Raw genomic sequence first — 13,507 nt, forward strand, 5'->3', positions numbered from 1 at the left:
AAAGCCACGATGATTTGCAAAACTTTAACTCTCGATCATAGGCTGGTGAATGTTAGCTTACAAAGTAACATCAAGTGGCATAAGAGATAAAGAGAACGCATAAGAGATGATATAACTTGAATGAGGAAAAGTGACAAAAGGGGTAGAAAGTTGATAGATGCATGTAAACTATTTAGTGATGTTAAATCCATCTCTCAGGAAAAAAAGGTCTCCTAAACTCTTCAATAAGTTGCAAGGTTAGTTTTTCCGAATCTAAGAATTCAACCACTGGGATCATGGCATAGTGGTTTGTGTGTGAGTTGAGTTATAGGGGTTGATGAGTTCAAACCTCGCACATCGCATCTTGATAAGCATAATAAAATATACATTCGCTTCCACATCTAAGAATTCTCTTGATGCCAAAGGGGTTATGGTGGAGTGGTTTGAGCATAGGTTGAGTTACATGGGTTCGTGAGTTCAAACCCTATGCATGGCATGCTCAAAGGCATATGAAGATATTCGTGTGCTTCTAAGAATTCACTTGATTCAAACTTAAATCTTTGAGGATGCGAGGATGAGTTAGAGGAGTGCGCGAGTTCAAGCCTTGGGCACCGCATCCCCAAAGGCATACATAAGAAGATATCTCTTTGTTTGTAAGAATTCACTCTTAAAACTTTGAGGATGGGAGCATGTTCTTGCACCCCCAAAGGCATACATAAGAGATATCTCTGTTTGTAAGAATTCACTCTTAAAACTTTGAGGATGGGAGCTTTGTAAGAATTAACTCTTAAAACTTTGAGGATGGGAGCATGTTCTTGCACCCCCAAAGGCATACATAAGAAGATATCTCTTCGTTTGTAAGAATTCACTCTTAAAACTTTGAGGATGGGAGCATGTTCTTGCACCCCCAAAGGCATACATAAGAAGATATCTCTTTGTTTGTAAGAATTCACTCTTAAAACTTTGAGGATGGGAGCTTTGTAAGAATTCACTCTTAAAACTTTGAGGATGGGAGCATGTTCTTGCACCCCCAAAGGCATACATAAGAAGATATCTCTTTGTTTGTAAGAATTCACTCTTAAAACTTTGAGGATGGATGCTTTGTAAGAATTCACTCTTAAAACTTTGAGGATTAAAACTTTGAGGATGGATGCTTTGTAAGAATTCACTCTTAAAACTTTGAGGATGGGAGCATGTTCTTGCACCCCCAAAGGCATACATAAGAAGATATCTCTTCGTTTGTAAGATTCACTCTTAAAACTTTGAGGATGGGAGCATGTTCTTCCACCCCGATGTGAAACAACAGCGGTTTGCTCGCGCCACATGCGAAGGGATCTCTCTCTCTCTCTCTCCCCCTCGATCGACCGATCGACCAACGACCCATTGACCCAATGTATATCGAGATTGGATAGGGATCACCATAGATATGGCGGCTCTCAGGAAATTTCGCCGTCCCCAGATGGGGTTTCAGGTTTGATCGAAGCCTTCTGGCTTCAGTTTTTCTGGTATTGTTGGGAGGTGTACAAGGGGATCCCAGCCGAGTTTTGCAATGCAATGTTGATTATTGACTCTTGTTTCATCGCAGATGTAGGGTACGTGCAAGATAACGGTACACGAAGGGTAAAGATCTGGTGGTAATAAACAGATGATTGCTGTGCAGGTAAAGTTGCATTCGCGTTTGTCTATCCTTTTGCCAAAGGATTTAATGATTCATTCGTGTCAAACTTGTGAGCCAGCAAGATACGTTTTCTACTTTTTCCCACGTGGGGAGAGGGTACACACAAAGGCACTTGAGTATCTTGAATGCATACACTAATGCTGGGTAACTCGGATTGCAAAGGCACCTGCTGCTGTTATAAACATGATGCCTGATGCCATTTGATCTCAAAAGACTTCATCAAACATTGTTGTATGTTCAGAATTGAGAGAGCTTCTTTGATTCAAACCAATGCTGTGAGCCTGTGCAGCATTAAACACCTTGGTAGGTGAGATGAGTTATCATCCTAGAAAACATCCCACAAACGAAGACCGCATAACGAAACACCGCCTGCATGAGGATGACCTGCGGGATAGGTTGAATCGTGTCCACCAGTATGAGCACCTTATGTGCCGTGCTGAATTTGAACAAGCCATTGAGCCCAAAACATCCTATCGAACATTGTCGGAGAAGTTAGAGGCCATACGGGCACAGAGAGAACAGGCCATATCAGAAAGAAGGAAGAACCTCAGACAGTTCCTTGAGGATGAAGATAATGCATTGGATGAGGAAATGAAGACTGGTAACTTGAATTTGGCAGAAAGAAGAGCCTGGCTGGAAGCCGAAGCAAAACGATTGCGAATGGAAAGACTTGAGAAGATGAAGAAGTATGCGGATGCGCAGCTTGATCGTGCTTTTAGGGACAGCTCTGATGATGTTCGCATTCATAATTCGAAGTTGGCAGTCCTGAAGGCTGAGCAAGAAAGAAAGAAGCAGAGAGAGGAGAACATACAGAAGCGACTTCAAGAAAATGAAGATGAGAAGGCTTTGTATCGGAAGATGGAGCTGGAATGGGAGAAGCAGGATGAATTGCATCGTCAGGAGCTGGAGTATCAGAAGGTGCGCAAGCAAGAAGCCATTGACATCTTACATGAGCAGTTAGGCATGGTTCAGAGACTCCGAGAGGAAGAAAGAGCTGCTGTTGAAGAGGACATGAGGCAGATGAACAGACGATGGCGAGAGGAGGAAGAAGAGCTGAAGCACAGACAGCTTGAGCAACGGTGTCTTGATAGTGAGAAGGCCAAAGAGCTCTTACTTTGCAATGAGCAAAATAGGGTAAAGAAACTTATAGAGCAGCAAGAAGAAAAAAAATATGATGCACATATGATTGCTATGGTCTCTGAAAGAGAAGCAGAGGAAGAAAGGCAGGAAAAGCTGCTGAAAGAAGCTCAAAGAAGGGAAGCAAAAGCTTATGCAGCTCAACTCAGAGCAGCAATTGACCAACAGGAATGTGAAGACAAGGAGCTTGAAGCGATCATAAAGGCAGAAATTGAAGAAGAGTGGCGTAAGAAAGATGAACAAGCCAAGCATCAGGAAGATTTGAGGAAAAGACTTCTACATCAAGTTCATGAAGAGCGTCATGCGCAGCTTCAATTCAAAGGTATGCTTGCACTTTGAAATAGGATTGCTAGAATTGGTGCTCGTTTTAAGAGGAATCTGAGCTTTTGGATTTTATGGATATATGATCTTGGTTCCAGAGGGCTTGCTCAGGGATCAAGAGGTGGAAAAAGGGGCCCAGCTTGAGAAAAATCTAGCAGATGCAGAAATTGCCAGGCTTGAGGATATTAAGAGGGCTGAAGACATAAGATTGGTCAGCAATTCTTGAACTTTAACCTTGACACCATACAAAGTCTAGAGCATGCTCTCTTATCCACATGACTATGATCATTGTTCAAGCCTGCTATGCTTACTGGCATTAGGTGAAATGGAATGTGAGATTCTGACATGAGACGATTGTAGAAAACATAGTGTGTCTTAAGACTGATGGCTGCATCATCAGGCTGGGAATATATGCAGAAGTTTGATGTTAGCTCCTAAGTGCATTTTTGTTGTTTCCACAATGTGCTGGAATTTCTATATGAGATAGGGGAATGACCAGGCATCTTCAAGCTAGTAGATGGCCGGTTGCAGGAAAACAACCAGGGACATTGCACAGAGAGCTCACAAGCAGCAACCCTTTACTGTGTATGATTTAGAAGAATCAGAGGCAGCGAAACTCTTTGCAATATGTGGTTTATCAAATGATTGGAACAGTGTCATAATTCAGCTGTTTCATTCGTGCTTTTGGGGGAAGGCCTTCAGTTCCAAGAGCCGTTAAGGTCCTCCTCCACATTCTAGTGTTGGGTTTGCAGTTCATGAAGGTTCTCGGCTGCCTAGGGCTTCCCGTTCATCTTGGATGACCAACTCCTAGAAGTTTCCTCTTAGGAGTTGTTTTGTAGTGCTCCATAACTGTTTCAAGCACTTCAGGTGCAAGATTTATAAAGGTTTTGCAACTTTTTGCATGAATCCTAGCTCTATGCATGCAAGCTTCTCACCAATTTTCAAAATTTTCATTGAAGCATACTCTTTAGAGAAGATCTTGCCTAATAACTTCCATGTCTCATTTTGCAAAACTGTTAAGGTAAGCTCTGACAATAGGCATTTTATGGATTAAGCAAGATGACAATTGCTTATGTGCCTTTATTTGGGCAGTCTAAGCAAGAAGTCATGGATTATCTAGAATCTCAGATAAGAAACAAAAAAGCTGTAGAGCTCGTCAAGCAAGAAGTTAAAAGAGCAGACTATGAAGGTCAGGATCAACTTGATGTCAAGATTTTTGTTGCTTGATTTGACTGGCACCAAACTTTGTCATCTGACTAAGTGCCTGAATGATGCAGGTACCAAGGTTGCAGAGAAGAAGTATGAAATGAAAGTGAAGAAGGCTCTGACTGGCTTGCCATATGCTGAGCCGTACTATGGAAGGAAAGCAGTAAAGTGGTATGAGTAGAAGGAACTCAACTAGAAAATAAAGAAGTAAAATTGAATGAGGAGAAGGAACTTAATTTGTTTGTACCATAATTGTTGGAACCACAATCAATAATAGCAAAATAAATTTTCTGAAAGACTTAATAGCAAAATGAACGTTCTCTGCTTAATCTAAGTACAGGTCCATCTGAGTGCAATTTTCGTAAGGCATTAATGTTCCATGCCTCTTAACATTCATGTTGCAACCAACCAACATAGGCATTTTAGGTACTAAGAATACTTGTGTTAATCCTAATGACTTAGATTCATACAAATGGGCTTGCAATGGCTATAGTCTTAAGATCAAAAATGCAAATTGAACTCCAGAAACCGATGTTCGTTTAAAGGCTAAAATTAGGTGAGTCAAACTCATGTTTGTGCCTTTTAGTAAAACTGCACACCCCCCCCCCCCCCAAGCCCCACTTATTTGTGATTCCTAAAGGTGAAAATGACCCAAAAAAAAGAAAAAGAAACTCTATTAGTCATCTCATAAATCCTTGAAGCTTGGACATATGATTTGCCATAAGATCTGATGCTTAAAACATAAGAAAGGCATGTACTAATGATTAGAAAGGGGTTGATTAATAAAAACTTTACAATTGAAAGTCTCTTGCTTAAGTTACCACAGTGGAATGTACCTTGATTGTAGATTCTATATAGGCTTTTGGCTTGTCTTCGGGTTATTGCAGTCAATAGCCAATCAAGAAGAATGTTTGACAAGGAAAAACCTCAAAAGTTTCAAATGTTAAGGAGTGTGGTTGGTTTAGACAGAAATAGAGAGAAAAAAACAGAAAGACCAGCACAAGAACATGTATGTAGTTAGTGTACAAGAAAATGTAAATAAGATTAGTGATGACAAAGGAAAGCTACTCTATCATGAATAGGATGATCCAAGCGTAACCAAAAGTGAGCAACCAAATAGACACTCATATAAAGTAGTTTTGCTCCCCCTAATAACTTTTGAGCATAAGGTGAGACCACCCCCCAAAACACATATTTGGATATTGTGCATATTACTAAACCCCCTCTTGATGCTTAATACCTAAAGAACAAAAGAAGGAAATCATTGAATCACCAATGCTCTTTCCATGCTAGAAACTATATATGCAAAAGGGATGGTAGAAAGTAGGCTTGTGAAAGTTAAGAATTGCTATCTAGGATAGTCAAGGTTCCAAAACACAAGTGCTCCAAAAGATCATCTAGTAGCCTTGAAATGTACGTGATGTTTGTACATTTGTATACAATGTCAAATAAGTGGAGCCATATCCCAAGCTACTAATCATGAGTAAGGCTTGAGTGACTAGTGTAGATACTTTCTTAAACTTGAAGACTTGGTCCTAGGTTTCGTTGACCTTCATGAGAAAGTCATTTTAATTCCCCATTGCCGAGGGTAGGTTGCAAAGTTGGATTTGAATGTGGTAATTGTATAAATGAGTGCTCCCATATATTTGAGTTGTTTTGACAAAGAGCATGAGTTTTCTAATGTAAGGTTTGTTAATAAAGTCTTCCCCTTTTCACTCCTATACCTCTTCTTCGTTATACTTTAAGCTCTTACTTGGTTCTACACTTGAAATAATACTCCACTTGAAATAACACTCCACTCATCATACACAAGCCAAGAGTTCATGTTTAGCTTCAATGATAGTATGTTGTGCCATTTAGCAATTGCACATGGTTTTAATAGTGAGGTGTCTAGGGAATGCTAATTCGGACACTACTCTATGCTAATAGCACAAATACTACCCTATTGTAGTTGTAAACATTAAGACATATTGTTCACACATGGGTGCCATCAATGACCTTTTAGGAACCAAGTTGAGAGCCATGAGAGATGCAATAAAATCAAATGTAATGAGCCCAAAATGCATAGTGTTTAAAGATCATGAATTATGAAAGAGAACAATGCCTTTTAACGGGCTAGTAGTAGTTTGTAAATTCTTCTTTGAAATCTAGAGTAGAATGTACAAACAATTCTAGATCTTATAAAGAGTGTATGAGGAGCAAGTTTTGGAGTGATATTTGTTTGGCAACCATCTATTATTTTTTCTATATATTCCACTTATTTCACCCTTTACAATCACTACCAACCACCTTTTCCTCTTCCTTTGGCATTTCATATACCCTTTCTATCTCCCTCTCTTTGTTTGTCTCTCCCATCCAAAACTCTCTCTCTCTCTCTCTCTCTCTCTCTCTCTCTCTCTCTCTCTCTCTCTCTCTCTCTCTCTCTCTCTCTCTCTCTCTCTCTCTCCTACTAATAGCTTAGTTGAAGAGTCTTTAGCTTAGTCTACCTACACAGTCATCCTCAAACCAGACTTGTTCTCAACCTTCCAAACAATTCAACTTTTGCTAGTCCACTATTTTCACTATTCTTAATCTTCCAGTCATAACCAATCTTAGTTCATTTTTTCCCTCTATATTTGAATAGCTTCACACACATGCACGCACGCACGCACGCACACACGCACGCACACGCACACCCACCCACCCACCCACCAATAGCTTAGTCAAATAGTCTTCACCTCAATCTACCTTCATAGTCATCCTCAAACCATACTTGTTCTTAATCTTCCAAATACTTTAGTTTGCTAGTCTAGTATTCTCAAACTTCTAGTCATAGCCACTTTAGTTCATTTTCCCCCTCTATCTTTGAATAGGCTTCACAATTTGCATCTATGTCTATGTGTGTGTGTCTCCCCTTACTAGATCTTACTTCACACTTAAGTTAAGTTTCTTTATGCTTTTTCAATATTTCAATCACATTGCCCTACGATGCAACAACAACATGTAGGGGAAAGGGCTAGATGTGAGCGTTTTTCCTAATTAGGCTACATTACATATGAAGATTGAATCCCATGCATGTTTAGCAAGCCTTCTTAGCAAGTGCCATGGAGAAACACGAGGAACTAGATGATGAAGAGAATATTGGAACCATATATGGTAGAGACCAAATCAAGGCCAATATTGGAAAATCAAGGGTTCAATTGGGTGACGCCATGGCGTATCACCAAGCAAGGGAATAACTAGGAAACTTTAGAGTTTGGAGATGTAGAAGATAAAGTTAAAGCACTAAATAAATCAAAATGTTTCAAGGGAACCAAAATGTGGATCACAGATGAGTTCACACCAATATAACACAAAGCATGACCAAGTGAGATTGCCACCAAGATGAAGGTAGCTAGAGAAGAGGGAATTTAGATAGTTTATCAAGGAAGCAAAACCATCATGGAAGATATAGAAAGCATAACCATTAGGCTACTTACGAGTAATTCGTTTATATCATAACCTCATAGCTTTTATAGTTTACTTTCATTTGTGCCAATGGCATCGCAAAGTAGACTACAACTAAAACCTTGTGTCTTATACACCTTTGAGTTGTCTTAGAGGATAAAAATATATCACACATTGTCTCTCTCTTTCTCACCAAATTCTCCCCCATCCACACACACACACACGCACACACGCACACACGCACGCGCACGCACGCGCGCGCACGCACGCACACACACACACACACACACACACACACACACACACACACACACACACACACACACACACACACACACACACACACACACACACACACACACACACACACACACACACACAGTACATGGATGTGATCAAGATGGTGATGGCTTTTCCTTTATACATGGACATTAATAGTATACCATCATATGCAATGATGAAATTTGGAAGGATACGTGTACCTTGCAGTTACAACTTTGTGCTCTTGACAATCACCAAGGAAATGTTTGCCCTTATTCTCAAGTACAACTATACTCTTTCTTAGCTCAACATGATGAAAATGCTTTGGCCATACAAGTACCATGCAAGTTTGATAGTATATAGTAAGAGTGGATGGAATGAGAGGTGGCACTCTAAGGGGTGATGTTGTGAGGAGGAAAGGAAAAACTGCCACAACAAGTCCAAGGATGAGGTAGGTCAAGGTAGAGTACTCTTTGAAATAGACAATTAGGCTCCAATGATACCACTTCTTCTCCCATGTCCAACCCTATAGATACCAAGCACCATGATTGAGACCAAAAAAGAGCTATTGTGGAGGTTGGGATAGTCTGAATAATCTAAGACATATATATAAAAGTAAAAAGGACTAGTCTTGGCTCAAAAAGAGGAGGTTGCCCAACTTTGGGAGGGAGCCCTTACTTTTGGAAACCCTATGTATAAAAATCAAAAAGTGAATGGATAAGCTCGTTCTAGTGTGAAAAATTGAGAGAGTGTCATCTCTTGCTTCTTGCTTCTTGCTTGCTTGATTATGGGGAGAGAGAGAGAGAGAGAGAGAGAGAGAGAGAGAGAGAGAGAGAGAGAGAGAGAGAGAGAGAGAGAGAGAGAGAGAGAGAGAGAGAGAGAGAGAGAGAGAGAGAGAGAGAGAGAGAGAGAGAGAGAGAGAGAGAGAGAGAGAGAGAGAGAGAGAGAGAGAGAGAGAGAGAGAGAGAGAGAGAGAGAGAGCATAATTGTTTTAAAACACTCATCATGATGGGAGTTACATATATTTAGAATGGACACACTATACTACCCTTTGAATACTCTCTTAAAGCACCATTTCTCACTTAGAGACATTCAAAGGTTGTCAAGATAATCAAATAGGATCTTATTCATATGGAGATCAAGAGGACATGGCATACAATTGGAAACAAGGTGGGAATGAGGATGGCATTTTAGGAGATCATATTCTCTACACTATTGATGATGGGTTTATTGTTCGCATGAGGTACATGGACACCCACTTTTCTCATTAGATTACATGTGCTATTGGTTAAATGCACACTCGTTCAAACCAACTAGAGGTTGATATTGGCATATATGCACCTCACAAGGAGTGCATATGTGTTGGGGGTAAAGGCGCCTGTGCCTAGCCTCCCATGCATTAGTTACACTAACAGTGCCCACATAGCCGCACATCTATACACTGTAGGTGGTGGCGAGTGCCCATCAGTGTCACTTCATTCTTTATTCTTTCAGTGACATTTGAATAAAGGGAAGGCCGGTCACACATTGTGACTGTTGGAGTTCCCACATTTTGTGTCTCTCTCTTTCTTGGTCTTGCTCCTTCCACCATAGCTCTTACTTCCACTCGTGTGCTTTCACTTTAGGGCTCACCTCCTTTCAATTGGTATTAGACCCATCCTCTCCAAGAGCTCGGCATTGCTTTAGCTTCCACTTGAATACCTACAATAGGGTTTTCATTCTTGGCAACCATAACCACACCTTCGAGGTTCGTATTTGTTGTCTACTTTCTTGAGCATTCATTGAGGCTTCTTGGAGCTTGCTCAGGGAAATCTTGAGCCAACACTAAGCCCACTTCAATAAGCATTCGGTTCAGTTAATTGTGAAGGCAACCACCACAATTGAGCTTATGGAGGTTCAAATCAAAGCTCCCTCTCACTTATGTTGATCAATGCCTATTGAGGCCTCTTGTAAGAGTTGTTTGGGACTCCCTTGAGCTCCCATAGCACTCATTAGTGGTTAGCCCACTCAACAACAACAAAAATGTGATCTTAGCAGTTTGAGCCTGATTTTAGGCCCTACTCTAGCTCAATAGATTGGTTGTGATCATTCTCCTTTACAATAGGTAGCTATTGGGCATTCATATACATTCTTGGTTACTCAAGAATCAAACCTTGGCATCAATCTTTGGTTATGGCATTGGTTTGAGCCCTTTACATTTAATTTTCTTAACTGTGTAAATAGTCCACATGCTCTCATAACAAGGTAGCCCCTTGTATTGGATGTCCATTGCTCAGTGGTTATGCATACATGATGCTCGGTTGATGCCTATCGAAAGCAAACTTAAAAGCAAAGATGTAAAAGTAACCAGTTCAAGGGAAAATCTCCTATACACCAAAGGAGCTATTGGACCCAAACGAAGAGGTTGAGGATTCAACACCAACAACAAAAGTCGGATGACATGCCATTACTGTGGTAAGACTTGCCATATTGCTAGTGAATGCTTTCATAAGAAAAGAGCATAGCAGATGCAGAATGACCAGCATCAAAGTCAATTCATGAATGAAGAAGAAGAAGAAGATGCTTTTGTTACCATCAACAACTTTGATAGATTGTTCTAAGGAATTTGTTTCTATAGTGGATTTTCTTTGTAAAAACCCTTGCCAAAGATGCAAAGTCTCAATCTTTAACTTGACTAGGCTGCCTATGAGCTAGTCTCCCGGGCCATGTTATCATGTAGGGGGGGCAAAAGCCAGCAAGTGTAGAGACTCATCATTTGAGGGGGGTGTTGAGAAATAACAAATAATGTATGCTCCAGGAAGAGATGTCTTGAATCCCATATGCACAATGAGGAGAGTGGAGAAGCTGAAAAGCTATAAAGACATATACTTGGTTCACTTTTTATGATATGCTATTTGTACTTTGTACTTCATTCTGAGTCTCTGTCATGGTCAACTCAAGATTGTGTTTATGAGTCCAAGCCTACATCTTGGAACCTAATTCACTTGATCAAATAAATCAGAATTTAAAACATTCTCAACCCTTTATGTTTTGCATTCGTTGGATAGGTGTAACGTTCATTTTTGTGTAGTTTTTCATAAAAAAATTGATAAAAACCATACTCTAACATAGAAACAAGGCTGAAATGAGGCTTATCCCTCATGCTCTAGCCTTGTTATATGTTCACGAACATAAAGTATATTTTTTTCTAAATTTTTAGATTCAAAAACTAAATTTTCCCTATTTTTTCTATTTTCCCTCATTTATTTGTTCATAAAAATGTGGTATTTTCCGATTTATGTTTCTTGATTGATCATATTGATTGAAAAATGGTTTTTATTACTTTTTTATTCCACATGAACTTCATTCTCTAACCCAAAACGGAAGAAACCCCCATTTTCCCTCTTAAAAGATGTATTTCGGGTTTTGAATTATTTATTATGACCATGTGTGACTACAGGTTCTGCTTTTTATCATAAGCAGCCCAACATACTTCAAACATGATCCATACCAATTTTCTTTCCATGCGCACATCATTTAATTCATCAAACATCAAAACAATGAAAATTCCTTTGTAAAAAGTGAGCATATCACTTATTTGCGTGTTGCGTATATAAAAATAGCTTCAGGATAGCCAACTAACCCACCATCAATTCCCCAACAGTGCTGAACATCGCCTCTTAGCAAAACCTTGGCCCTTACAGTAATCTGATCCATGCCGGACAAACATTCTTTATCCCCCTTTCTTCTTGATTCTTTACGTGTGATCACCCTCTTAGAGGAAAGAGAGGCAAGAGAGAGAAAGACTCAATCTGATCTCTTCATCCATGCAGCCATTTTGCGAGCAGAGATCCGTGATCAGAGGAGGAAAGTTGGAGAAATTCATGGCATAAATTTGTTCCATAGCTTCTTCTCTGCCTGACAATGGCATCTCCAAGCGAAATGGCGAGGGTGACACATCCTGAACGATGCACACCCCCCCTCCCCCCTCCCCCCCCCCCCCCAAAAAAAAAAGCATGCCCAACCTTTAACATTTATTAGCCCTTTTGCCTTTGTCCTATTCGCCGGCTTTCAAATCTCGCCCCCATCCGTCGTCCAAATCGAGTTTCGAAAAATTTTGCCTGATTGGCTCGGGGTCTCGCATTGTTGGCTACTTGCACTAGTCTGACTAGGTGCCTGGAAAAATCATGAAAAATCTGCAATTGCTACTCGGTCCATCTTCAAAACCGCTTTCAAATCCCATCTTCCACTGCTTCCAACGAGGTTCAATTCTCGCCTAGGAGTAAAATATTTTGGCACATTTTTTTCGCTTTTCGAGATCTAAAATCCATTTCTCATTGGCGACCATGGGATAGGGCGACTTAGCCCGTCGAATCCCACGAATTGATCTGCACAAGCATAACTATAAAGAGCATCAAGGCAATACAAAAAATACACAACAAAACACATCACAACTCTCACCCCACCCCTTGATGACAGAATCAAGGCATGAAAATCCATACGGGATAGGCCTAGCATAATCTAACAGAAATCTAGAGCAAGTCGCTAACCAACTGCTCTAACACAAACTGGCTAAAAAGCCTATCAAAGAGGTCATCCTAGTGGTGGTTTGAAGAACTACCTACCTAACTTAGGACAACTAGACCATGACCTCCTACTAGGCGAGGACTCTTATAGCTTGGTCATTATATTTTTCTTTTAACACATTTCCTCCCAAGGTTTCCATACTCGAGCATCAGCCTCAGGTCCTACACTCAGTACCCAAGGAGAACAGGCATCGGCCTCATGTCCTGACTCGGTACCCAAGAACCTACCAAGCTCTCACAAGGTGACACTTAATCCTTTTTCTTTGCTCACTTTTATTTTCGCTCCAACCGTCCTTTCTTTTGTTTTCTTTTCGGCTAGCCACTACCCCCAAGAAGATAAGGCATCAGCCAGGTCTACTAACTCGTTCCCAGGAACCTGCCAAGCTCTTCGCAAGGCGATAATCAACTGCTTGTAGGAATTTGTTTTTTGTTTTTTGTTTTTCCTTTTCTTATTGAGGGGTTGGAACCCCTTTCTATACACCTCCATAATTTTTATTTTTAGATAATATTCAGAACTTGCTTTCCTTTGTTATGTTGGCAAGCTTCTCTAACTGCCTCACACTAGTAGGAACTCTTAGGGCAGTTGTCTAGCAACAAGCAGGAAGGATAGGGTCACAAAGACTACCCTCTATCACAGGTCTTTAATGCCTATCCTAATAGGAGGTAGACAACTACTCAAATCTCCCCCAAATATACCTAACCAAACCCTAGGACTTCATGCCTTGATCGTTGGTCCCCACAAAAAAAAAGAAAATAACCCCCACATACACATATAACACTATTAGCCCCCACATACACATATAACACTATTAGTCGAAGGGGAAAACTTGGAAAGGGCACGATACCATCTGGAATGGCCACAAGAAGCTCCTCCACTGCAAAGGCTCCCTCCATGCACTTTGTCCAACCTGTGTAATGCAACCACTAAAACAAA

At 40.4% G+C, this 13,507-nt stretch overlaps 1 protein-coding gene across 3 annotated transcripts; it reads left to right on the forward strand.

The window, feature by feature from the left end:
• The first annotated feature begins 1,225 nt into the window (after positions 1–1,225).
• On the forward strand, positions 1,226–4,645 carry LOC148026359 (uncharacterized). Of its 3 annotated transcripts, none has more exons than XM_087690786.1 (6): positions 1,226–1,450; positions 1,565–1,639; positions 1,820–3,116; positions 3,214–3,326; positions 4,208–4,304; positions 4,393–4,645. In XM_087690786.1, exons 3-6 carry the CDS (start codon positions 1,970–1,972, stop codon positions 4,500–4,502), a joined length of 1,467 nt encoding a protein of 488 aa, XP_087546912.1. In that variant the 5' UTR covers positions 1,226–1,450; positions 1,565–1,639; positions 1,820–1,969; the 3' UTR covers positions 4,503–4,645. The 3 variants fall into 3 exon arrangements, with proteins under 3 accessions (XP_087546912.1, XP_087546911.1, XP_087546914.1); XM_087690785.1 differs by having other exon boundaries at positions 1,899–3,116; XM_087690788.1 differs by having other exon boundaries at positions 1,947–3,116.
• Positions 4,646–13,507: the final 8,862 nt, after the last annotated feature.

Source organism: Lygodium microphyllum, chromosome 13, assembly GCF_053477565.2.
Source record: "Lygodium microphyllum isolate KBCC chromosome 13, Lygodium_microphyllum_v1.1.10, whole genome shotgun sequence".
In the NCBI taxonomy this organism is placed as follows: Eukaryota; Viridiplantae; Streptophyta; class Polypodiopsida; order Schizaeales; family Lygodiaceae; genus Lygodium; species Lygodium microphyllum.

What these genes read in the sequence shown, in the direction of transcription:
- LOC148026359 (XM_087690786.1), top strand. Translation starts at nt 1,970, where the DNA reads ATGAGTTATCATCCTAGAAAACATCCCACAAACGAAGACCGCATAACG. An exon ending in GGGCTGAAGACATAAGATTG is followed by an intron (nt 3,327 to 4,207) that starts GTCAGCAATTCT and finishes TTATTTGGGCAG; the next exon opens with TCTAAGCAAGAAGTCATGGA. An exon ending in TAAAAGAGCAGACTATGAAG is followed by an intron (nt 4,305 to 4,392) that starts GTCAGGATCAAC and finishes TGAATGATGCAG; the next exon opens with GTACCAAGGTTGCAGAGAAG.